The sequence below is a fragment of the Acanthochromis polyacanthus genome, chromosome 10 (assembly GCF_021347895.1).
Source record: "Acanthochromis polyacanthus isolate Apoly-LR-REF ecotype Palm Island chromosome 10, KAUST_Apoly_ChrSc, whole genome shotgun sequence".
NCBI lineage: Eukaryota > Metazoa > Chordata > Actinopteri > Pomacentridae > Acanthochromis > Acanthochromis polyacanthus.
Window position 1 is genome coordinate 19,015,691 of NC_067122.1, and position 26,412 is coordinate 19,042,102.

Below are 26,412 nucleotides of genomic sequence, written 5' to 3' on the forward strand. Positions count from 1 at the left end.
GCATATTTTTTTGTTTAAAATACACATTTTTATTGCACATACAAGAGGAAGATCAGGAAGAGAGGGGCGTCGTGGGGGCTCACACACTGTTAAGGGATAGCATATAAAAATACAGGGACGGGGCTTCTCTGGATATAGATTGGTTAATTAGTAAGTGTGGTGCCATCCAGTATTCTAATTGGTGGCGACTTGTGAGCCAGAAGCAGCTGAAGTGAGCCCTCGTGAGATTAGTGTTTACACTCTGAACTGCCATGAATGAAGCATTATGCAAATGCTGTGCCTGTGTGTGCAAAAATAATGGTCTGGATGTGCAAAAGGGATAGACCCATAGTACAATTTTTTATCTTACAGATTTGAGTTATAATTTCTAACAGCCAGGTCTGTCAGAATGTAGTTTGTTATAAAATGCTATTTTTCTTGACTAATTATATTATTTTACAAGGATGAGGTGTATTGGTTGAAATTTCGATTTTACATGGGATAATGAACCTTGAGCTATGAAACACGTTGACTTCTCTACATTTTGACAAGGTGTGTCGACCTGTAGTGTATGTTTTTAGTGCAGATATTCAAGTTGTCGCTCAATGCTCCAATTAGCAGCGGCGGAATGGTCAGAATGCTGCAGAGCAAGCTAATAGGATGTGGAAGTGACTGCGTCTGGTTTGTTATCGGTAATATCAAAGACGACTGGACTTTTTTCTCTTTATGTGTGGTCTCACTTTGAAGCTCTTCACATTGTAGTGTGTCAACAGAGATTTCTTCTGCACAGTGAGTGCAATGGTTAAATCAGGAAAAACTCCAGACATTAAAAGCTACTTTCACTGGTATTCATACAGAAGTTGTTGGCGCCTTAATGACTCGGATTTTACAGATATTAATACATTCATACAACATTAATACAGGCCAATCATTAACTGTGAACTTATAACTGGTCTACCCCTAGTTTGCACTGGTTCACAAATGTACTGAATGTGTACAGTAGGCATGTGGGTTGTGGTGCTTGCTTGTGTTCACTGTATGTGTAGAGCAGTGCCTGCCAGTGTATGCCTTTTTGTGCATGTGTTTGTTTGCACGCTTGTGTGAAAATCCTTGAAACAAGACCGAGCTCACAGCAAAACATTTCCTTTTTGGACGATAATAAAGGAAAGAATCAATCGCTCTGTCAGTCAGCATTGACAGAATTTTTAATTACCTGACACAGACTGTCAGTCTTTCATCAGCTGCCTATCACGTTGTCTCTTAATATATTCTAACTACTGTCTCCACTTTGCTCTCCAAAATCCCGATGATCCAGTGAGCTCAGTGTTTCCAGAGAGCTCATCGACTCGGTTTTTCCACCGATATCCCTCTTGTGCTCCAGCTGTTGCTACATTCAAATTTCAGCTGTTAAGCCATCCAGAGACACAGTATTCCAATGATTTGTTAAATTCCTCGCATTTTCAAGGAAGATTCGATCAAGGTTCCCCTGCTTATTGCTGTAATGTGGCCAGAATTGCTGTGCAGATTCATTCATAGCTCGCGCACCTGTCCATCTGTCCAGACAGCAACTCGGCCAAGTGGACAGTACACCAGACTGATATCCAAAGAGTCCAAGCTTCATCTGTTTCTTACAGATTTGTTCTGGAAACGCAATGTCACTTTCTGTCAAAAGTTCATCGCAAATTTGTCGCCAAAAACTGGCTTCCACAGAGAAAGAAAAGGGAAGATCTTTCTCAGATTCCCTCTCTGGTGGATCTGAAAGAAAATTCAGCAATTCCTTTGGTCTTCATTTCCTTCTTCAGTGCGTCTCCTTCTTTCTACCTGCTCACCAGTGTGTTTTAACAGAGCTCAGGATGAGTTGCGGTGGAAAATGTGCCACATACTGGGATGCTGCTTGGAAAAATTCTCCTTCTGAATTTAGTAACACTAAGCATGCTGCACACCCAGTAAAGAGAGATGCTTTACTCTCGAAAACATTGGGTCCCTTGAAATTTAATCCACACCTGTATGCACTTGCCGCCCAGAGAGGCTTTTGCGAAGCTTAGAGCCACCAGAAACACTTCTTGCGCAGTTTCTTGACACGTGCCTTGGTGCTGGGACGGGTGGAGGACGAAGGGGCTGGCGTGGGCTTGGTCAGAGTCGGCGCAGGCACATCATATTCCCCCTCAAGGGCCTCCATAACCCCCTGGAAGCGTCCCTCCTGCTGCCGAAAATCATGCTCCACGCTGTAGAGGCGAGAGAACAAGAGAGCAGTTGAAGGGAAAGAAGACAAATATAAGGGGAAAATCAGCAGGAGCACGATTTAGAGGTCGGGGTAGTGTAAAATCAAGTCGTATTTATTTATGTAGCTCATTTCTCACAGAAAGAGATTAAATGTGGGGGTAGAAAGAGAGGAGATGAACAGAGAGATGTAAGGACAAATGAAGTCTGCTGAGCGGAAAGAGAGATAGGGTTGAGAGAAAGGTGAGCGAAGGAGTCGTAATGACATGAAAATGAAGTCGCAAAATGCTGACAACACCTCAAAGACAGGTTTTTATGTACGCACAATGCAGTTTTATATGGAGATTTGAAGTCATGTTGTGTTCTTAAATTAGATATATGCACCTTCAGCACACACTCACACACATACTGTCACACAGGGCTGGACTCAGCAGCCTTTTCACGTCCATAGTATTCTTCTATACTTCATGCACCAGTACATCACAGGCTGGTGAGATGAGAGGAGTGGGAGGAGAATGAAAAAGAGAGCAGGGAAGGAGAGGAGCATTTGCACAATGGAGGAGCTCAAGAAAGGAGTGAGGGAGGAACTTTTTTGCTTTTCTGATATGTTCAAAGCAGACCCTCTTGGCTTTTCTTTTTCTATGCTCTCGTTCTCCCTCCCCTCCTTCTCATCTCTCGTGCGCTCTTTTTCTCACCATCTCTCTGAAGTGTCCATCGCTGCAGGTCATAATGTGGTGGACTTTGAGTTTCCTTTTGGTAGCTGTATGTTTGTGTGTGTGACAGGATATTTGTGTGTGTGTGTTTGTGTGTTGAGCTGGATTATAGGGGTGGAGCTGCATAGGGCCTGGCATCTGGAGTTAATGAGGCACATGATGAGACAAGGAGAGCAGAGATAACTACCCATCCTCTCCCTCCTCCTTCTATATCCCAACAGACACACACTCACAAACGCACACACACGATGCAAACACGAAATGCGCTCCCCTCTGCCGTCCAACTTGTACGTCTTCCACAACAAGCCCGCGACTGAGTGAGGTAGGGAAAGCGGGAACTCGCAGGGACGAATGGAAGGCGAAGGGGAAAGAAACTTCTGGGAGATGGAAGGGTGGATAAATGAAAGTGAGGCTGCCTTTAATAAAACCTGGCAGGGAGGTCACTGTAGATTGAAGGAGGGAAACAAAAAATAAACAGACAGAGGGGTAAAGAAGGGCAGGATGAATGCCAGCAGAGACATGGAGAGAGAGGGGGGCGGAAAGGTCTTGGCTCCTCAGGAAAGAGGGATGGAGGGAGGAAGTAAAATCTTTGTTGGGTGCAGGGGAAGGGAGATGGCTGCTATGAATAAATGATAAAAAAAAAAATGCACCCAGACTACATAGATTGTTCACAACCAAACCCGCACAACTTACATAGAAGGAAAGATAAAGTGCTGCACCTGTCCCACATTCACTCAATTTGCAGCCTCTCCTGTTTTATGTTGGAAGACATTTTCTTTCTCTTGTCACTCTTAAGTTCCAACCTTCCCTTGTCTCTCTCACTATTGTTCATGGGATTATGGAACAGTGGGGGAAAGCTGCTGTATTTAATTCCTCCTGCAAGCTGTCATCTACAGTATCTCTGTCAGCGTGTGCATGACTGTGTGCTCTTGTCTCGGGTTAGCATGGTGGACAGTTTTTGCATGCATGTGCGTGTTACAATTCATGGCTTTCTGTCCACAGGGTGTGTGTATGACAGGAGGAAAGTGAGAGGATACCTTCAGGTGCTAGGTGTGTATACATGCCAGGATATGTTTCAGTGTGCCTGTTTGAGCTGTCTGGGCTTTGGGAGAAAAACATAGGGCTTGTCAAAAGTTCTGCTCCCCCTTGTCTCTCAGTATAAAGATTAATTAGAGCTGACAATGGCAAAACATCTTCAGGCAGCCAGCCCACGTCGAAACCTCTTTTTTTCCACCACAAATCATTAGGATGGATGTTTTAGTCACACGCGTAATTCATCCCCCTGCTTGTGTGTCTCTTTCTCCTATCTCCCCTCCTCTTTACCCAGAATCCTCTGGGACTTTGATATAGCCGTTACTGTCCAATCAAACAAATGGAGCTCTTTTCCTTCAATGACTCCTGTGCGGGTGTCTGTCACAACAATACCACTGAAAATGTGATTTTCTGTATTTGTTAAGGCACTGACATACGAGCCGGAAAACGATTATGAGGCACACTCTGAATTTCTGTCTGAATCATTAACATCCATCACATGGCGTGAAATATGTTCATTTATTTGTTTGTCAGGATGTATGAGTGTGTGCATGCACAGAAAAATAATGAAAGCTGATCTCCTTTTTGCTGGATTAATTAGCTTGTGTGCATATTTGCATGTTTGCAAGAAAAACAAAAGGAAAAGTGGAGCAGGAACTGAAATCTCAGGAACTACAATAGTTTGAGAAGTAACAAGATAATAGCAGCCTCAGGCCCTTTAAAACAACCCTCCAATATATGTAAAAACCAAATTCAAACCCAGTTTCAAGGACATTAATTATCAGTTTACATGTAATAGCTGATGTTTTTACACGGCGTGATCAATCCACTGACAAGTTGTTTTCGTGAACAAGAAAATAACGGACATGAATTTCCTCTTGTTCAAATTCTTGCATGACTAATGTGTATTTTTAAATCAAGTAGTTAATCAGTAGTTTTATAAAAGCTTTCTTTCCCCTCTATTTTTCTTGAAGTTCACCTCCATCAAATTCATCAACATTTTTACAGGCTGTGTGCAAATGAATCAGGAAGTGCAGATTAAAATTCCTCGGTTAATGCTTTTTGTGTGCATTTAAGGTTGCCTCCTTAAGTGAAATGTTTTGTAAGGAATGTTACAGTCCTGTCACCAACAATAATTTGCATGATATATTAATCTGCCAATTCTAAAATGGCTGTCACTGTTTTGCACAGCTGTAGCTGAATAGCGTCCAGACACCTAAAAATACTCCACAGTAAATCCTCATGTTTCAGAGGCTGGAATGAGTGAATATTTGGCACTTTTGCTCGCAAAAAGCACTTAGATTACTGTCAGATTAGCTGCTAAAAATAAATTGTCTAGTAACTAAGTGATTAATCCGCTAACTTGCCAGTTCTGACCAGATGTGACGCTGTATTCCACTGGATCACACTGTGTTTCTGAATATGTGCAGTCATGCCACGGTGTAAAATGGAGAAGGTTTGTATGTGTTCCGCATGTGTACATGCATATGAGTATATTGCCATGTAGAAGTCCAATCCCTTGGTTCTCATTATCACTTGCTGGGATAAGGAAACTGCTGTGTTAATTAAGATCAAGGGGGAAAAGAATGAGATGAGGGGAACGAGGGAGTTGGACGCAGAGAAGAGATGAAGCAACAGAGGGATAGAAAGTAAAAACACAAGAGAGGTGCAGAGGTGGAGCTGCTTTAAGGCTAATGGATTTGAAAATTAAGAGAACTAGAGAGACAACGACCCTACAAAAAAAAACATCTTTTATCTTCTGAGGCTTGCAAGCAAGATTTTGTATGTGATTGTGCATGACCCGAATTTCAAACCTAGATTTGGTCTGTAAACATTTTTCTTTTAGCGCTGTCCAGCCAACAGTTCCAGCCCATGTGAATGGGGCAGAGTGTTGGACTTTGGGGCACAGGTGACTATACGTTTGGCAATTGACAGACAGAATGAGGCCCGGATGTACAGAGGAAACTAGTCTGAATGAAAATCACAGATGACAGAGATTGCACAGGCATGGGATGAAAAGACGGAATTATTTACATAATGAGAGGATGTGAAAAGGATTGTGATGGTAGGATTAAACTGCAGTATGCTGTATCAGATTGTGATGCTGCAGCTCTGTAAGTTGAGACGGATCTAAGAATGCAATTACTTATTTAGGTCACTCGCACATGGGACAACCAGAACAGAAAAGACACATCATTTAGGTGCTGAATTAATTTGCTTATTTGCACAGAATATTCTTTTATGTGTAAATAACTTTCTTGGATGGAGCATCCCCTTCTAATACAGCATGTATTCATTTCAATATTGATGAGGGGGGTGACTCCTAGTCTTGCACTTTTCATATAATAGGAATGTATTGTAGTGCAATTATGAGGGTGGGAGAAAAGGGCAGAGGCAGCAGGGTTTCAGGAAGAAAGGGTAATGAAAATAAAAATCAAACAAGATGTGCTGAATAAGTGATAAAACCTGGAAAAGCTAGGAATAAACAATAGGAATTGGAACATTTTCTGTTTACAAGAGGCATACAATAGATTAGGTAAAAGTTTCAGGGTTGTTTGTTCCGCTTCAGGTAAGAATGAGTTGGCAACGGTGGGTTATGCAATACAGTAAGCTCATTATCTTAATCAGGTTACCTGTAGATGATGCAGGCTGTCTTTTGGCAGGTGGGACAGTTGTTTATGTCCTGACCAGTTCTGTATGAGCTGCGACTGCAGAAACAACAGATGTAAAACATTCACACACACTCGCAAAAGGAGTTTGGTAGAACAGAGCTGTGCATGCTGACGGTAACCACATGTCAGATGTTTCCAAATCTGTTTCCTGTCTCCGCTAAATTGTATTTGCATATATATGTACTGTTTGTCGTGTATGCATTTAGATTTAGTACATATGCGCTGATGTAATAGGGGAAGAAATGTTTTGCACTGACAAAAGGCCTCGGATTTTATGACTGGAAAGAGTCTCACTGTCTTGACTGCTGATGTCACAATTGTTTTTGCTCTCTCCACCAGCGCAAACTCAATGCAGCAGCATTATACGTGTTCTCTGGGGGCTTCAAAGGGCACAAAATAGTTTGTGATGTGTAGTGTATACGCAGTTCCCCAACAGAACTCTCCAGGACATTGCCTGAATTGTCCCAGTTGGTGAAAACCTGCCTGATTACTATTCCAGGCAGGCAAAAGCAGCGTTTGCTGCAACTGTCTAGGTAGATCTAGTTTGGAGCCAAACAATGCAGGACACAAATACTATTAGCAGCAGGTTCACTGAATGTGATCTTATTGTCTTTCATTCTGGAAGGCTGCTGTGTTGAAAATTGCTTGGAATTACAAAAAATATGATTACAAATGCCAACTGCGCTATCAAGGCTGAACAAGATGACAGAACTAAAGACAGTGCTGAGTGCTTGAAAAAACGGAAACTGTGAAGCTCATGCTGGCTGCCATGTAATTAAAACACTTAATGTTGCCAAGTTATTTTGGCTGGCCTTTCACTAAACTGTTTACATGAAAGAATAAGAGATTTATATTGATAAAATAGACATTTTAATTACATGGCGAGAGTCCATGTAACTGGCATCATTGTTTTTTCTCCCCAAACAGTCTTTATCAAAGACATCCGCAGCAGAAGACTTGTATTTGCTTCAGGAGCGAAAAGACAACAAGGAGCTGAGCACAGCGACAACCTTTTAGCTCAGCCGACACTTTTATCACAGCAGCCCACTTAAAGTACTTTAATTTCTGGCACAGCTTCACTTACATGTAGTCCCTCTTCCTTGCTGGTTCTCTTTCCGCTCACTCTTATATGCCTCTCTGTCTTTCAATTGCCCTCCCTTTTTTCTTATCCTCTCTTTTCTGTCTGCTGGTTTTGTTCACACAGTTAACATGAGACATAATCGTCCTCACAACAGGCATATGCCCACCCCCCAGAAGCATGAATGCATGATATTATACAGCCACATCGACGGGGCAGGACAGCTTGTGCGCTGACTTTAGGAGTCTTATTGCGAAGCTTAAACATTAATTGTAAGGTAATCTGATAGGGATTAGTCTGAAGCTAGAGACATCTGTTAACCCTGGACAGACTGAAGGCGGGATGAGAGGGAGTAAAGACATGCAGTGAAGGACTTTAGGCCGTGATGTAGAATCTTTATCGGTTTTAGGATGCTGGGGAGGTGGAAAAACAAATGATGGGGACAAGTGAGTGAGAGGCGTTTAAATTTTAGGATGCGAAGGAAGAAATACTTATAAACTCAGAGAGAAGTTCTCACTATAAAGCCTTGGTGGAAAGTGATGAAGTAATTTACTCAAGTGCTGTACTTAAGAGCAGATCTGAGATGTTTACACTTTGCTTGAGTCTTTTCATTTAATGCTACTTTCAATTTCTACTCGACTTAAGAGGTAAATATTGTATTTTTTACTCCATTCATCTGATAGCTTTAGTTTCTAGTTACTCTGCAAATTAAGATTTCTGCACCAATACATAAAAAAGATATACAATTTGATAGGTTGTCATAAATTAAACTACCCAGCAGTTAATATAAATACAGTGGAAATGTTGATTAGTCAGTTAGTTGATTAAATTGGAAAAGTGTTGAGAGTAATATTTTGAGAATTGCTTTGAACACTTGTTACAACATTTCTCACGGTTTTCTTTTTTTTTTTTTTTAACAAGCCAAAAACCAATCAATTAAAAGACAAAATTATCAGCAGATATAGTGTATATACTATTGTAAAAATAATGCACAATAACTGCAGTTCAGTATAAAATAGTTCAAAATGAACTCAAGCTACTGTGACTAAAATCTTGTTTTAAATCACAAGGTCATTTTCCTGTGACTTCTAGTACTCTGACTACATTTTTATGATAATGCTTGCATATATTTGCTTCGTCATTTTCAATTTTTACGTGTAGCAGAGTGCTTTTACAGTTTGACATTAGTATTTTTTCTTCAATAAAGGATGTATGAATGTTTTCTCCACTACTGCTGTACAGGTGAAACAGGAAGATGGAGAAGGGAGGAAGGATGATGAGCAATAGAAGGACAAGACAAAACAGTGACAGCAAACATATGACAGCAGGGAAGAATGATAGACGGGTTGCCAGGTCGGAGAGAAGGAGAAAATGACAGAAAAATAACGGTGAGAGGGCAACGGAGTGATTCACAGTTGTTAGTTGCAGGCATGATTCATACGTGGAGGTGCAGAAAGAAAGAATGGGAGAGAGAAAAGGTATTAATTAAGAATGGAGCAAAGAAAGGTACGAGAGCGGAGGTGGAGCCGGAGATGAATTGCTTGAAGCAGGTTTAACAGCAGCGAAGAAAGCGTAAGGGGGGGGGACTTTGATTGAAATTAAAGTGAAAATCGCCGATGAAGTAAGAAAAGGAGAGGAGCAAAGGACGTGTGGCATCAGAGGTGAAATTACGAATAATTAGATTAGGAGAGAAAAGGAGAGAAATAGTAGCTTGATTAGTTTGCTGTGCTGGGAAGTACAGTGTCTCTTTGGGACTTTATACTCAGAAAGGTGTATAAGATAAAAGCACTAAGGAGATGTGAGGACTATAAGCTGGCAGGGCTCACATGTCCCCACAGGACTGGATCACACATGCACCAGCATCACATTTAAAAATCAATTACACAGACTTGAATGCCTGTCAGTACAAATTACTGTATAAAAACTCAAATACACTCTTCTCAATCTTGTGGACTCCCTTGACACATCCTTGTCTCCCCCTCTTTGTTCTCTTTATCACTTTAGCTTACTCATGCTTAAGCACTTGGTTTTACCTCTTATCTTTTCTCTCCATCTCTGTTTTCAGCCTTTTCTTCACCTCTCCATCTGTTCACCCTCTATCTCAGTATCAATGCTTCTTCATTTCACATTTCAGCCTCCCTTTCTTCTCAACCTTCTCCCATTACCCCTGTCTCCCGTTTTCTCCTCCCTAAGTCCCTTCTCTCACCCTTCGCTGAAAGCCTTGCTCTTCTCCAGGTCTTGAATCACGTTGAGAAGCACCTTGATCTTCTCCTGATTAGACAGTAGGTTCTCCTCCACGCTCTGCAGCTGCCTCTCCAGCCCCCGTGGTGCATTCACTGCGTGTCCGTCCAGCAGGCCTCCCGGAGCCCCGTTACATTGTGCTTTCATATGAGTCTTACAAGGCAGGGCGTGGTCGTCGAATGATTTGCTCTTCTGTTTGGGGTAGTCCTTGAGTTTGATCCGCTCTGAGGATTGTTTGGGCGTATTTGTGGGCTCCTGGTTTTTGGTTTGCGCTACAGGTGTGGCTGGTTTGGAATGAGTGGATTTAGGGGAATTTTTGGGTGGAAGAGGAGGCGTGTTGCTAAATTTTAAGTCATTGTGAAAGGAAGGAGTTGGAGACTTTGAGTTGATGTTGCCTGATGAGTGTGCAGGTTCATCAGCATGCTGGGTTTGAGCCAGCTTGTGTTTGTCAGTTGAATGTGGTTCTGTCACCTCCGCAGTTGCTGTGTGAGTTTGTTGCGTGTGTGTGCTACATGTGGTCCTATCTGAGCTGTTGTGCATGTGCGTGTCTGTTGTTTGTGTGGCTGAGTCTTTGTAATGAGTAAAGTCTGCAGAATGTGGCCTTGTCGGCTGCTTTGAGTCTTTTGCTTTGTTCTGAGCGTGTGCTGTGTGGTTTGAATGTGAGCTGTGTGTTTTCGGTATCGTGTGCGACAACTGTGGTATTTGAGAGGCTTTTACTGATGTGTGTTGCTGTGTGTTGCCCACGTCTGTGTTTTTGCTGTGAGAGTTCAGGGCTGCCGAGCCTTTTCTGGATGGGTTGGTCGCTACAGACGGTTTCCGTGGAGGATTAGGTAAAGTCTGGCTGGCTGTTATTTGATTGACTGCCCTCCTGCGACATGCACCTGTGCACGGTGTAATCTGTGATCGCCTCCTGCCACAAGTTCCACAAAGGCGAGGCGGGGAAGTCGCCATTATCCGACATGGCCGAGGTGGGGTGGCGTGTACAGTCGTACAAACACTCCCTGTCTTTAACACTGAGCGATGTGCCTCACCCCGTAGAGACTGCACCCGTCTTCTCTCTTCCACTGGAACCTGGTCTGGCTCCTTCCCCTCTGTGGCCTCGGTGCAAACCCCTCCCACCACATCCGAAGCTACCACACTGCCATTTGTATACCGGGCTGTCCTTTTGCCTCTTGTGTCCTTGGGGTTCGTACGTATGGTTTTGATCTGGCAGTAAACTCCACTGCCTGACCCCTGTGACCCCATGTCGTCCTGTGTCAGGCTGTTGATCTCGTTCTGAGATGTCTCCTTGGACACCGGCAGACTATTGCTGTCACTTCTGATAACTCCCTCTGTCTCCGCTGCCGTTGTTTTGTCTGTTGCCATGGTGAGCGGCCGATGCGTGTTGGTTGGTTGACTGCTGTGTCGTTTGATGGAGGGGAGAGTCCGCAGCCTGGGAGATGTCTGCACCCCGACACTGCACAGCGGGCCCCATCGCCCCCCCGCCAGGGGAACTCCCAGTGCAGGCACCGGATTGGTTGGGTCAGCCACCCTCCTGCCCATGCTCCTCTGCAGGTCGGCTCAGCCCCCTGAGGAGCTGAAGGGAATGGAGGCAAGCGGTGACATCAGCCAGTGTTAGCAAGACTATATCCAAAAGAAAGCCAGAATGTTTCCAGTTTTTGTTTACCCAAATGAGCTTGTGTGTTTGAGGAGCAGCGTTAAAGAGTTTGTCTGTGGAGGCAGCAGACAGGAATTCAATGTCCAATAAGGCTATAAACTGTCAACGCTCCTCCATTAATGACCTCCTGACTTGTTTATCTACTTCCAGTCGGGCACCGCTGTTTAAGCTTTTCTCAGTTTGTGACCAGCTGCCTGGAGACGACATCTCTGGACATTGTTGGTTTCTTCTGGAAACAGATCAAAGAGAGAGAGGCAATGAATGAGAGAAACAACAAAAGAAAGGATAGTAAACCCGCAATAAATGGTCGAACAGTCATGAAGACACAGACATTAGGCACGTAAAGCACCGTATAAAAGCTTCAACCTCGACTGAATGCACACACTGACCGGATCAATAGAAGTCTATCTGCTTCTTGTTACACCAATAGGTCGGTGGGAGTTAAAATAGCAAAACTTTCTTTCTCTCCAAGGTGAAGAAACGCAGAGACTAGAGAAATCTTCAGGGTAACAACGTATGTCTACTTGATGTTGCAAGTTGCACAAGCTTCTCACCAGCGTGTCAATGGATTTTTTAAATTTAAGACTACAGATGTTGTTGCTGACTTTTATTGCAAGATGAGACAGTATGACACATTTAAAGTGACGTTAAGTCTGCCTCCCACGGCAGTATGTAAACTGATGATACATCATGTGTTGACATTTATCATGGAAGCAGTTTGGAAATCTGTCCAGCAGCGTGATAAACTGCAACATTGGTCTGTCTTACTGTGTTTTTCACAGTCAGACAGACTTCCATGCCAGGCATGGAAGTCTGTGGTAATGTTTTATTTTTTTCTTGAGCTCTTCTGAGGCAGCAAATTTAATTTTAATGCATGATAAAATTATGTTAAAATCTTATCTCTTTATGTATTCTTACACTTAGTTAAATATTTTTTGATTGTTTGAGATGGGAGCAAAATGAGTCATTAGATCTTTGTTGAGTTTTCTGAGATTGGACTCGGAGTACTTCAGTGCTCCACTATGACACTATGATTAGCTGATAAAATTGGGGCATGATATTATATTTGCTTTTTCCCTATCAGGAAATTGGGCCATTGCAGCAGCAAATACTGGCGGGGTACATCAAAGAAAAAAAAGCACAGATAAGAGAGTAAATGAGGGTTATTTAAATATACAGATACAATTTGTACTGTATTTGAGAGCAGGGAAAAGTGGCAAGGGCCACATTTGTTAGGTTAAAAATTAGCTTTCATTTAAGGTAATGGAATCACGTAATCACACACATTTGACTCTTGAGAGTAATTGAAAGTGCGGTGCATTTGTTGGGTGACTCAGGCATCAGTCCGTTTTAGACATGTTGTTCCTCCAAGTCAGATATTTCTGTGAATTTCTATCTATCCACCTTCATATAAATCCAGACCTTGCCAACTGTGATTCTACAGTGAAGCCAGTATTCTGGTTGGTAAATAAGATGATTTGTCCATGAAATTAGGCCAGTCCAAGGTGTGTCTGTGCACTAAAATTGTCTCTATGCCTTCAACAATATGTGCTGTGTCTACATTGCAATGAGTGTGTGATGATAAACCAGCTGGCCAACACACTCACACACTCCAACATACAAAGAGAAAAGGGAAGAGCTTATTTTACGCCAGCTGGTGCAACATCACAGCACAGATGCTTGCTGTACATGGGCAAGAATGGAACAGTGCAATATGCTTCAAAATAAACAAAATACGTCCGTGTTCGCCTATTAGTTTAAGAACTCGTTAGATTACTGGCATCACTTTCAGCTCAAGGTTTCGAGAAGTTTTAGAGGTCTGCCTGTCAGCAGCGGCCCTGCAGTCATTAAAAATATGTTCTCATCAGTGGACAGGTAACTCAGGCTGAATGTGATGAGCCTGACTGCTGCTTTAATAGTTCATATGTATTCAGAATCACAGTCATGCACACAATCACTCATACCAATGGTCTGCCGTGACCCGTAGTGACTCATTTCGAAGCCTGATGTCCCACACTGTTTTGACAGCATGAGTGGATTAAAAATTTGACATTTCGCCCCTTTTATTTTCTTTTCCCTGACAGCAAGTGTAATTAATATTGTCGGACCCTTTGGAATTTCAGTTTTCATTCAAGACTATTAAATATTAAATCTGAATGAAAATTCTTTATTATGCTGGTGGGCCTGCCCGTGAGCTGCAGGAGAGAATTGGGAACAGTTTAAATTTAGACTGTTCACTGTGGCTCCTGCATCTGCAACTTTCTAAGCAAAGCTGAGAGAACAATAAGTGTCCCACAGCGCTGTGCACTCATTGCTCAACTGTATGGCATGAGAGATTTACTGATAATGGTACTTTGAAATGTAAGGTTTTTACAGAAGGCAGTATATAGATCAAAGGAGTCCAGTTTCAGTGGCATAGTGCTCCTATTTATACAAATATCTTGACAGCGAGTTTGGCTCAAGGATGCAGCATTGCTTCTGAGCCAGCAAGAGGCCACACATAATTGACAGCCAGCACCGTTTGTGATTAGATACCATGTGGACTGTGGTGATCATTGTCCAGGAGTGGACCACAGAGGACATGACCCAGAGTTCACACATCCCCCAGATTTATGTGGTGTGTCTTTTCTATTTACGATGCAGGCCACAGCCAGTTGGGGAATTACAAAAGATTGGAAAAGTGTTGTTTGGGAGGAGAAATTGCTGCTGGTGATGATATTTTTCTGCGGGTGAAACTGACAGAGAGGGAAAGCAAAGCAAGAAGAATGTGTTCTTTTTGTGTGTGTGTGCGACGGAGAGAGTTAGGACTGCAGATGCGCATGCATATGTACTAGTGTGTGTGTGCTTGATGTGTGTATGAGTTGTCAAGTAGTTTGCCTTGGGATTCAGAGTAAGTCAATTGAAGGTAATTTCACTGCAGCCCATTTCCAAGCATTTGTCTTTCCATCAGGAGACGCACCAGACAGCAGAGCACCTGCTGCTCCAAAATTCCCCCCTTTTTTGTTCTCTCTCCCTGCAGCCAACCAGGGTGGTGTGTGTGTTTGTGTGCCTGTGTGTGTTTGTGTGCATGAGGGCCTTTTAGACTTGACAGAGGTGCATGCACACACACAAATGCACACATTCTTCACCTCTGACCTGCGGGCTGCCAGGCAGAAAGTGACACCGCATCCTCAGAAGTCAGCTTCACACTCCTGTCCGTCTTAGTCTTTCTCTTCACTCTGTCTTTCTCTCTCTTTCTACTCTCAGACACACACTCTATCTCTCCCTCTCTGGCTTTCTCTTTTAAATCCTGTTGGATCAAAACATCCTCCCATCACTCTTTCATTGTTACCTGTGTTTGTTGCTGCACTTTTCCACTAACCACCCCTCTTTCCATCTCTGTCATGCTGTCTTTGATTTGCTGTGTTTCTCTCTCCCCTCCCCGTGTCGCTATATTTAATCATAGTCTCTCGCCCACATTGCACCTCTGGCTGTGCAAAATGAACGGGGAGGAGAAGGGGAGGAAACGCTGTCAGCAACGGGGATGAAGGGGAGGCAACTAAAGAGGAGAACAGGGGAGACGGCAGCACAGGGAGGGCGCTGAAAGGTGGTAGAGGGATAAGGGGAGAGAGAGCAAGATGAAGGAGAAGAATCACAGATAAGATTAAAGGGATGTCTGTGTGTTGGAGGAAGAAATGTAAAGGCCTATTTGCCTACTGTAAGTTTAAATCTCAGAATGTGTCTGATTACGTTTATTAAAGAATGAAATGAGAAGACCGGAGGAGAGAGCTCCATAAAGAGACAGACATTAAAAGAAAGTACGGAAAAGATCTGAGAAGCCGCACACATTACTCGCTAGTAATCAATACGCACTGCGAGTGTGCTCAAGCATCTGTCACCACGCACACAATCACGCACACAAACATCCTTTAAACACCACAGGGAGTTTCTTGACAGTGTGCCGATTTTTTATGAAATCTGTTTATACATGCAATGAGTTTAATTTACCAGTTGGTGGGTCTGGGCTGCTAAAGAATTGTCCACAGCGCAGGAATTCACAGCGAGCGAGGCCTGCATGTGTGTCTGTGTACATACGTGTGTGTGAATGAGTGTGCATGCACGCCCTTTGCAGTGGGAACAGAGCACTGAATGCTCCAGCGAATCGAGTCCTCTGTCGCTTCAAGGTGAGCCTAATTTTTCAACTGCCGATTGACAGGCCCTGTGTGAGTGTGTGTGTGTGTGTGTGGTTTAGGGAGACTGAGACTTGCTTTACTGCTCTGTAATCACACTGCTTTTCTCTGTTACTATCTCTCAGCCATTCACCACCAGAAGAGAACAAACACAGCACTTTATTGGCCCTTTGAGACAGGGCACTCGTTGCACTCGTTTGGACAGTGCAGTCATTTTTTTCTTTGTTGTGGGCTCAAAGAAGTAAAAGCAAACTTTTCTATTTTACAGTTTGATTTTAAAAACATCAGTGCACTTTGTTTTAATAGCACTGTTTCTCAGATTTTACAAGTTTGTGAAACTTAAACCAGCAGGTTGCAACTTTTGTCTCTCCCTTCTGGCAGTCAGAGTAATTGCACAAATACCGTTGACACACATTTATGACATACCATATTTTCCGCACCATAAGGCGCATCGGATTGTAAGGCGCAGGCTCGCTTACGGGGTTTATTTCTGTACTTAATGCCATATATAAGGCGCAGTGTATTGTTGAGCGTATGGTAAAACAAGGTAACGGAAGCATAACAGTGAGTTTGGTTGAACTTTATTCTACTAAGTATTTAAAAATACACTCACATTATTTTTTGATCAATCTTTTGTCACACATCCATAAAAGTCCTCATCTTCTGTATCTGAATTGAACAGCTGGGCAATTTTGACATCAAACATGCCGGGTTCACACTCGTCATTGTCGGAGTCAGTCTCGTTGCCAGGTGGCTGTTCAGCAATGATGCCGAAGGAACCATAACTGATTGAATGAGCCGTTCGCAGTTTCACTGTACCGGTCGTGTGTACTTAGACTTGCATGGCTTAATCTTTGAGACAAGCATATGCTACTGGAAGAGTCCAAACAGGTAGCCCAGACGGGACGAGCATGCAGCGCACGCCCGAGCGTAGAGCTGTGTGGCGGCACTCGGTCGGGACCGGGGCCGCGAAGCGTGGCCGCGAAGCGTGGCTGTGCTGGGGTGAACGGACAGACGGTATGGCTTATGTTCGCTGGTTATACAAGAAGAACTCCCGCTATTAGCTTAACTTCATTTTCACCATGCTTGCATGTATCTGTTGTCGTCAGGGAGACAACAGATAAAACCGTGTAGTGGTGGTTCTTCTACCTATATACCAATGCCCCATGCTATATGTTGTTAGAAACCACTACTGACACCCTGTGGTATAAAGTGGCATGACAGTTGATCATCACAGCTTGGAGAAATGACCGTGTCGTCCCGAGAGTTGACTGCTGCCTGAGCGGGACGATTTCAGCAATGATGCCGGCTTCCGCGAAAGCTCGGACAATAGTCAGTACTGTACGTAGCTTTATGTCATGTTATCTAATAGGTTTATCACTGCCAGCGTGTGTAGTGTACGTATTACATCCCTATGTCAGTGGGAGTTGGTCCGACAGTCAGATTTTGGAACTCAGTGCACACATAAGACGCACCGGGTTAAAAGGCGCACCATCGATTTTTGAGAAAATTAAAAGCTTTTAAGTGTGCCTTATAGTGTGGAAAATACGGTATTCCTCTGTGTTGTTTGCTTTTGCAGAGTTTTTATTTTTTCCAGAGCTTCATAAACTTTTCTTGAGTGCTTCCTAGGTTTTTAAAGTATGGACTCCGTCAGACTCCTCGTTGCTCTGGCCTAGTGTGTCTATATTGCTACTGTTGCTCCTCACTTCAGCTTTGGCAAACCAATCAAATGCCTCACTACTGGTGCAGCAATGCGGGAAAGTCAGAACCCAGATTAAAAACTCCAGTGTACTACAGAGGCTTAATCAACATTGTGTAAAGTTGTTTTGCAGTGGCTTGGATGTAATGGACGTTCAGCTACGTGTAAAATATCAACACTCTGGCTTTTATTCTATCGGGGACATTTATGCTAAAGAATTCTGGACCACATCTTATAACCATCATTTTAGGCAGAAAAGGACTTTTGAAGGCAGTCCTCAAATCAATGAACTTGCAAACATTTCTGGAATGTTGCACAACAAAAATACAAATTTCATATATAGATAAATAGACATATATTCAACACGCCTTGCACAGGCATATGTCAGGGAATAAGAGGAAGAGTTCGGAGTGACGTATGCATAGCTAACAAGAATCATCTCCTGAGTGTGCATGGGACTTGTTAGGTTATTAAGACCTTCTCTTTGACTTTCTCTTTGAAGTGATGATGATTGAAAGAGACTGCTGATACAATCAGCAGACGAGCTGTCAGACAGGTCAGTTTCAGTGATAAGCTTATTACAGGTACGACAAAAGAGTTTTTAAAATCCTTTATTGTTCCCCAGCTACTTAGAAAAAAGAGGCATTTTATGTTTTACACAATAAAGTACGACAATGTAGTGCCTTGCAAGTCATGTCACAAGTCTGTTACCCTAATAACAAAGCAAAAAAGATCTAATCAATACTCGGTGCCATTTGCCATTAAAACAATACCAGTTGTCTCTGGTTCACATTTTTCAGTTAATTGCCAGGTAGGTTGTTCCAAACTTGGCACAGCTCTTTTTTAGGCATTCTTGCTGTGTTCTGTCTACTCATTTAATCTTACACTGCTGATTGACTCCCTAAAGTTGAGATTAGTGCTCTGTAAGGGCCACACCAGTTGTTGCAGGACTCCTTGTTTTTGTTGTTGCTGAGGATGGCTCTTTATCGCTCTTGCTGCATATCTGCGATTATGGTACATGTATGTTTATTGTGTCTATGAACATTTTGAATTTTACAACCAACATTGCAGATGCACAGCGTGTTTGCATGGGATACTGTATCTCTGCTTTTGTCTTTGTAATTGGTCAGTGATTCCATCTTTTCTTAAATGTCACGGTATTTATCCCTAAACCTCACAGAAGGACAAATCCAGTAACGATCGTCAAAACAACCAGGAAATCTGCTCAGCTATTTCTGCTGCGTGCTTTGTGGTGCATTTTAACTGAGTGTCACTACATTTTTCAGGGAGAGTGCACTTTAATCAGCATTTCAACTGAAGAGACCAAAGCCTCAAAGGCTAACATTGGTGCCACATAAGCCACGCTTCTCCACCAGCCTTGAATGCAGTAAATCAAGTTAGGGTCTCATTAGTCTCGCTTTGCCAGCCAATTCTGTAGAACATAATGGTATGGCTGCATCTCACTATCATTCTGCAATCAGGAAAAAAAAAACCACTCTGGCTTGTTTGTAATTCTTGAAAAACCACAGTCGTTAATCACAGTTGTTGTGGGCGGGGCTCCGGTTTTTCAACAAAATAGTGGTGGGTGAAATTGTTGTGGCGGAACATTTACAAGGGAGATGAACTGTGTGATTAAAATGGATAATCCACTGAAAATAAAAATAAAAGCTAGCAGAGCTGCCTGACTGCGCGATCCAAATCTGATACTTTGAGTTTCAGTTTCATTGTCGGTGTGATAGGGTGATGTCCGGAGGTTGTTGTTTTCCAGGGTTAAGAAAACTTAACATGCAGATAGTGGAAAGAATGTCGACCGAGAGATTGGACCGGTGACTGATTTATTTCCACAGCCTACATCCGATCAGACTAGATTCTTACTGGAAAATAGTTTTAGCACAAATAAGAGCAGATGACTGTCTTCTCACTTACCAACTACATGTTCACGATAAATGTACTTTGAACAAATTCCTCTGTCTGAACTGTCTGATATGACATTGTGTTGATCCACAAATTATCCCAAAACCATCAAAGCATGGACTCCACCAGACCTCTGAAGGTCTCCCGTAGGTTCAAGAACCAAGACTTTAAGTCGTGGAAGGTGGGAGGTGGGGGCTCCATAGATCAGACATGTTTTTGAATCACTTCCCATAGATGTTAGAATAGGTGAGAACTAGGGAATGTGAAGGGAACAGAAAACATCACGGTAAACAGGTAATACTGTCCATGAAGAGGTGGCCTCCAGCAGTGTTTAGGTTATATCCACATGAATGGCAGGTTATGAAGTTTCCCAGTAGAACATTGCTCAGAGCATCACACAGCCTTCACCAACTTGCCTTCCTCCAATAGCTATCTCCTCACCAGACCCACTAGACACAAGCCCCACAGTGCAGAAAATGTGATTTCTCAGACCAGAACACCATGTTCTCATTGAAAGCACTTTTGGCAGTGGTCAGGGGTCAGCATGGACATTCTGACTGTGTGTTCTAATACCTTTCTATCACAGTCAGCATTAAGGTGCTCAGCAATTTGTGCTACAGCAGTTCTCCTGTTCAGTCGAGTTTTACTCCTCATGCACATCAGTAAGCCTTGGATGACCGTGACCCTCTTGCCACTTCATTTGTTGTCCCTCCTTGGACCATTTCTGGTAGTTACTACCCACTTCATCCATGGACCACCCCACTGTCCTGCTGTGTTAGATATGTTCTAATGTAGTCGTCTAGCCATCACAGTTTTGCTCTTGTCAGAGTCACTCAGATCTTTATACTTGCCCATTTTCCTGCTTCCAACACATCAACTTAAAGAGCCGACTGTTCGCTTTCAGCCGAGTGTGTCTTCCACTCGTAGAGATGTTATTCTAATGAGATAATCAATGTTATTCACTTTACCTGCCAGTGGTTTAATGCCATGGTCGATCGATATATATACGCTATGTTATGTGGAGATGTGTGTTTGTTTTTGTGCACGTTTGGGATCAGTGATACATAAATTACACAAAAGATGAACTGATGTGAGACCCATGAGGTAGACTAGCCTGCAATCTGTCTAGAGAAGCTGTCAGATCATGATAGAAATTATATTAATTTAGAAATAGATCTAAAGTGTTGGAGCCTGTTTGATTATATTTTGCATATATGAACACAGTATGTAAACAGTCTAGGATATTGTTGGAAAGGGTTCCCTTCAGCAAAGGAAAGGAAAAAGAGAATTTTCTGATTGCAAATTAGCTTCCACATTCATTTGTACATCCATACATGTAAACTGATTTTTGTGGATGTATTTAAATCTTTCTGAGGTGAGTAATCCTTCAACCTCAATCAAAAGGCGTGATGGCAGGAACTTCAAAAACCAAAGTGCAGCTCCCAACAGTAGATTTCATCAAAGGCGTGCTGCCTTTTTAGTCCTTCTTTATGAGACGATAAATAAGACATAATTCAAAGCTTTGTCCCATCACAAAGCTCTCAAAGACCAAAAAACATCTGAATCCATTTGGTTTTATGCTGTAAGCTTATTTACAACCAGTTAGCCACCCTTAACAAGGAAAAGGGTGAAATATAGATAAAGAGCATATTATTGACAAATCCATCTGTGGGGTTAATTTGTTTGTTTTATTGCTGGCTAAGGAAATGTTTCTTGGTTGAGCAGCAGAGCAGAGAAATCAAACTAAAACTGAATATTTATGAGACATTTGCCACCAAATATTTGATTATAAGAGATAAACATGATAAAGTGGAAAAATAGATCCAGCATCTTAGCAGGGGAAAACAATGTATCTGAGTTAGGGGAGGTGCTGCAGATGCACGACCACACAAATATGTTATCAGTGTGGCTAATAGGGTGTGATATCATCTGAATTTTGCATTTTTGCTCCTACTGTGTTCTCTACTCTCTGCTGTTTAGCCTTTTCTTGCTGTCACTTCCCCCCTTTTATCCCGTCTTTTCACCTGTCCTCGTCCTGATTACTGCCTTTTCTCCCTACACTCTTTCACCCACACTATCATCTCATCTTTCTCTTCTCTGCCATATCACTCATCCTGTCTGCACGCCCCATGCAATCTCTCCATCATTAACCCCCAGCCTATTTCTCCTCCTCTCATCTCTCCATCCTGTTGCCCCTGCTGCCCCCTCTCTCTCTCGCCCTCATCCATCTTCTGACTTTGTAGTCCTTTTGTCTTTCACCGCATTTCATCTCGTTCTCATCACTTGTTCGCAATCCGTCTACTTAGCAGAGCAGCTAAAGTGTCAATGACGTGACACACACACGCACACACACACACACACACTCACAAGTATGTGCAAGCACCCTTTTCTTTTGATTGTTCTTCCTGTCTTCCCTTCACTCTCCTTTAACCTTTATTTCTCTTTCACTCCATCATCTGTCACTCATTGGAAAGGCAGAATGTAATGAAAGTCAGTGCGGTGTTATGTCATAACCTATTGATTATGTCTGTCTGCTCTGTAATTTGCATTAGGCCTCATTTCATTGATCTCTTTCTGTGCACTTGTTTCCAATATGTTTTAATGCATGCATTATTACCAGACAAGTAAACAGCTTTTAATTGGTTCTCACTCAGTTTTAAAATGCAAACAGAGGAATCAGGTTTGTTGTGTTTCTCTAAATTTAAACAAATTAACAGTGGTCCCGAAAAAAACTAACTCGATAAATAAATAAAATATGTATATGTATATAAAAGGAAAACGGCAACATATTAAAAACATGAATTAACACACCACATTCTTGAATCAAAATGACTGACAAAGTTTGACTAGTAATGAATCAAATTAATTCAATCGCATAACGACCATGCATCTTTCTTTCATTCAAGAGGAAAAACTGAGAAATCTGGAACTTCACTAATATCCACAGCAAACCTCTTGGACAGTTGTATGCATAAATTTGAGCAAATTCCAACTTAGATATTTTGTTGAAGTGAAAAGAAACAAATGCAATTCCTGCAGAAAACGAACAAAAGAAGCTTTCTTCAAATGCCCTTCGAAATTACAAAAATGGATACCAATCTGCTTGAAAAGTCTCAAAATTTTCTTAATTAGGCTGAAGGTGACTTCTTTTGTCATAATCGTCGGAATTAAAGGAGTCGGCTGATTAAAAATTCTCTTACTTTTCAAACCTTGCACAAACACTCAACAAAAGACCACCTTAAGAAACTGACTGAGGATCTGAATGTGAAGCTAATTGACACCTAAAAAGCAGACAGAGGCTGGAAAACAATATCAAAGCCAGCTTCTGATTTGCACTGTCCAAAGTGTCACTAAGAAATAAAAAAAAAAAAAAAAAACCCTAGAAGATCAAGAAAACTTCCGGATTATACTGCACATCTGCTGGGAAGAAAGGAAAAGCAAACCCCACATATGACAGCCAAAGACCTGCAGGAAGGTTTAGCTGGCACAGCAGTGGCGGCGCAGAACTCCACTGTGCAGCACTGACACACAAATATGTACACGGAGAAGGCACCAGAGGGAAGCCATACTTTGAAAGTCATCACAAAAGTTAACATCTCAGGTCTGCGGAACAACATCTAAATAAGCCAGACTGATTTTGGAAGCAAGTGCTGTGGGCAGATTAAGTTCAAATTGAGCAGTCTGGTCGCTATCACTAAAGGTGTGTGTGGAGAAGGGAAAAAAAGAGCAGCATTTGATGAAAAGAACACCTTGCCATCTGTTAAACGTGTAGGTGGAAATGTTCTGTTTGGGGGGTTTACAGCAGCCACTGGCACAGGAAACCCTGCACAGATAGAGGGAAGAATGGATTCCACTTAGTATTAGTAAGTTTTGGATTAAAATGTCAAGCAGTAAGAGGAAGGAATTGAAACTGAAAGGTGTCTGGCTTCTACAGCAGAATAATGATACATAATAGACCTTAAACTTTTTAAATTAGCCATTTCCAGAAACACAAGAGGAAGCTTTTAAGGTGGCCCTCATAGCCCTGTGATTTGAACATCATTGTAAATTAGTAGGTAGGCCTTTAATCTACCTGAAGTGTCTGCAAACCTTTGTATGTGGCAGTAAGTACGACATTTTTATTATTTACTCAACATATGTGCCTCAATGGCTATCGGTCTAATATTTTTCCATGTTCATTTTTCTATTTTTTTTCTAGATATCTGACAAAATATCTCTAAATGACAAACTGGCCAGATGCTCCAAACGCACAGGAACAAATACTGAAATGTGCCAAATAAAGGAAAGAAAGACAAGCATTATTTCCCTGCTCAGTTTTCAACTTGTTGATGTGTTTGCGCCAGCGAAAGATGGCGCTGTGTGTGGGTGTAAAACACACACACCAGCACACAATCATGCAAATGCACAGTCTGTCATCTTGACTTATATTCTTAACTGGCTGAAGAGGTTATGTAAATGTTAAGTGCACAGGTCACATATAGCCACGCTGTTGTAGCTCCCTGTACGCACATTTGGTTTACATGCACATACACAGATGCAGCATTAGTGTGGAAAAGAAGGGTTGTTGCAGTATAATCCCATATTAAAGCTACACTTGCTGCCCTGATTGGTTCAGAGGCTCTTAGCAGCGGCCGGGCAACAGACTCACACACACATATACACAAACTGACGGAGACCAAAGGATCCTTGTTAAAAGCTAAAGTTGTAATTAATATTGCATGATAAAAGCACTCGTCGACGCACGTACACACATACTGTACACAAACACACACAGACGCATTCATGTGCATCAAATCTTACTGTGACAGATGGATGGGATTACTCACCTGCACACATATATGCACTCATGTATATTTGCTTTACAGTAAGCAGCCTTCCTGGAGTAGAAATCTACACACTTTTGTCAAAACAGCTGAGTTTCTTGGAAACAAGACGTCCACCCCAAGCCAGATACTGTGGATCTCTTTTTTGTTTGTTATTTGTGTAGTCCAGGGGTTTAACCTCAGAATTCTGTCTAGTTGTTCAGTTTTTCTCTCCACTGCCTGCTTCCATACAATCACAGATGCCTCCCCTTCGAAATCCTGGCCAGTGTCTTAAATCTTGAATGAGCTTCTTTGAAAAATAAACTACTAGCCGTGGGCTATCAGACTGGAGACAGCCCTCAGAGGGTCATAATAGAGCAAGAGGAAGAAAACATTATAGGCGTTTATTCATTTAGTCTTTCCCCTCCACACACTAAACTGCACACGCACTCACTCAGTAATATTTTCTAACAACTGTCTTTGCTCTTGAATTTCTCAGCCACTTACCTTTCCTTATCCTCCTCTGTGGTCCGCATGCTTCTCCTCTCCCTTAGTGTGTCTCTTGTGCCTGGTAGTCCTTTAGTCCTCAGTTGCGCTCTCCTCCGACTCTTTACCGCTTTCTATCTCTCTCCGTCTCATTCTGTCGCTGCTGATCCTCGCAAGCTCACGGAGCCCGGTGATCCTCTCTCTCTTTCTCTCTCTCTCTCTCTACCTCCCTTCCTTCCTCCCTCTCTCTCTCTTTCTGCCTTTCCCTGATCGATCTCGATCTCTATTTCTACCTGATGCAATTTTCTCTTTAGCTCTCATGTGTCTCTCAAATACTGTCACTGTTGTTAAGTCGTCCACTGTGTCTCTCTCTCTCTCTCTCTCTCTCTCTCTCTCTCTCTCTCTCTCTCTCTCTCTCTCTCTCTCTCTCATTGGCTCACTAATTTGTCCTCCTCATTCCTGTCTTTTTTTTTTCATTGGTGTCTCATCCAGTGCCATGCCCTGGTTTCTGTGCCTGTGTCTGTGCCTACATTGACCCTGGCATGGTGGTAGACCCAGAGAAACTTTGGCAGCACCGAAGTGTCTGCTCCCGGGAGCCGAGCCAGGACGCACACAAACACACACTCCCGCACGCGCAGAAACACACACTCCTGCTTCTATCACTCACTTTATTTATATCTTTGTTTTTCTGTGAACGCAGTCTGCTCTTGCCTTGCCCAACCTCTCAGCCTGCTATGTGCTGTTGCTTTCTCTCTCCGTGGCAGCTTCACCTCACTCTCCTCTTTGAGCTCTTCTGTCACCGTCCTCGCTCTTCTCTGCCCCACTTTAGCCTCTACACGCCATTCTCTTCTTTTATCTTCGTTTCTCACACTCACCTCTGCATGCGGCCGTCCCACCGCCCATCCTCCTTTGATCTTATTGTCTTTCTTTCTCCACTCCCCATTCACAACAGTGCAGGATGACGCTGCTTTCTTCCTTGTGGCATAGCAGACAATTAAATAAATTGAAAAGAAAGTGAGATTAAACACCATATGACATCGGGCTTTAATTATGCTTAATGATGAATGCTTTGTCTTCTGAGCATGGCAGAAATTGTGTGTTGCGAATTAATTTCCTTATTTGTCATGCGTCAGGGAAGACGAGAGTAATTCACCGCTGTTCGCTTCTTTTATAGGGAAGTTTGGAATTTAAGTTTTGGCATAAATCTAGTTAGGTTTGGCATAGTTAAATCTACAGTAGTGATGTGGATTCATGACTTTATACATTTAAAACATGTGTATTTTGTGCAGTGCTTGTGTAACTCCATTTTGACTTATGGCAGCCAGAGAAACATTTGTTTGAAATGTTTGTAAAACTTGTGTGATTGTGTGTCTTCCCCGGAGCGCTTCCTGGATGCGGCATCCATGTGAATGTCCCTCCTGGTCCCTCCTGCATCTGAAAATAACTGGTGATGTATGCGCCACTGTAAAGTGGTTGACTCACCTTGTGTTGTGTTTCAATTGACCTCTGGTGAGACGAAGAAAACGGTGTGTGAGCGTGTGTGTGTGTATAGCGTGCATGCGACAGCGTAGATGTGTCTGTGGCACATTATGTAACCAGCCAGGGTGCACTGCAGTGTACGGTGCTTTAAAGCACAACACATACGTGAACAGAACCGTACAAGGTTGAGAAACCATGAGATAGTTGTGCTAAAGCTCTTAGGTTGCAGTAATTTGATTTTAGAGTGGAGGATGAGAAGAGAAGCATGTCG

General features: G+C 42.6%; 2 protein-coding genes across 4 annotated transcripts in view; one reads left to right on the forward strand and one right to left on the reverse strand.

The window, feature by feature from the left end:
* The window catches only part of LOC110957763 (dedicator of cytokinesis protein 2), a 98,321-nt gene that overhangs the window by 46,113 nt on the left and 25,796 nt on the right, over nucleotides 1-26,412 (forward strand). The gene's annotated exons all lie outside the window — the stretch shown is intronic.
* On the reverse strand, nucleotides 6-25,202 carry LOC110957765 (protein INSYN2B). Of its 3 annotated transcripts, none has more exons than XM_051954689.1 (4): nucleotides 24,684-25,114; nucleotides 9,901-11,818; nucleotides 6,578-6,652; nucleotides 6-2,204 (listed from the first exon to the last, which is right to left on the reverse strand). In XM_051954689.1, exons 2-4 carry the CDS (start codon nucleotides 11,475-11,477, stop codon nucleotides 2,021-2,023), a joined length of 1,836 nt encoding a protein of 611 aa, XP_051810649.1. In that variant the 5' UTR covers nucleotides 11,478-11,818; nucleotides 24,684-25,114; the 3' UTR covers nucleotides 6-2,020. The 3 variants fall into 3 exon arrangements, with proteins under 3 accessions (XP_051810649.1, XP_022059651.2, XP_022059652.2); XM_022203959.2 differs by having other exon boundaries at nucleotides 9,901-11,821; XM_022203960.2 differs by lacking the exon at nucleotides 6,578-6,652 and having other exon boundaries at nucleotides 9,901-11,821; nucleotides 24,684-25,202.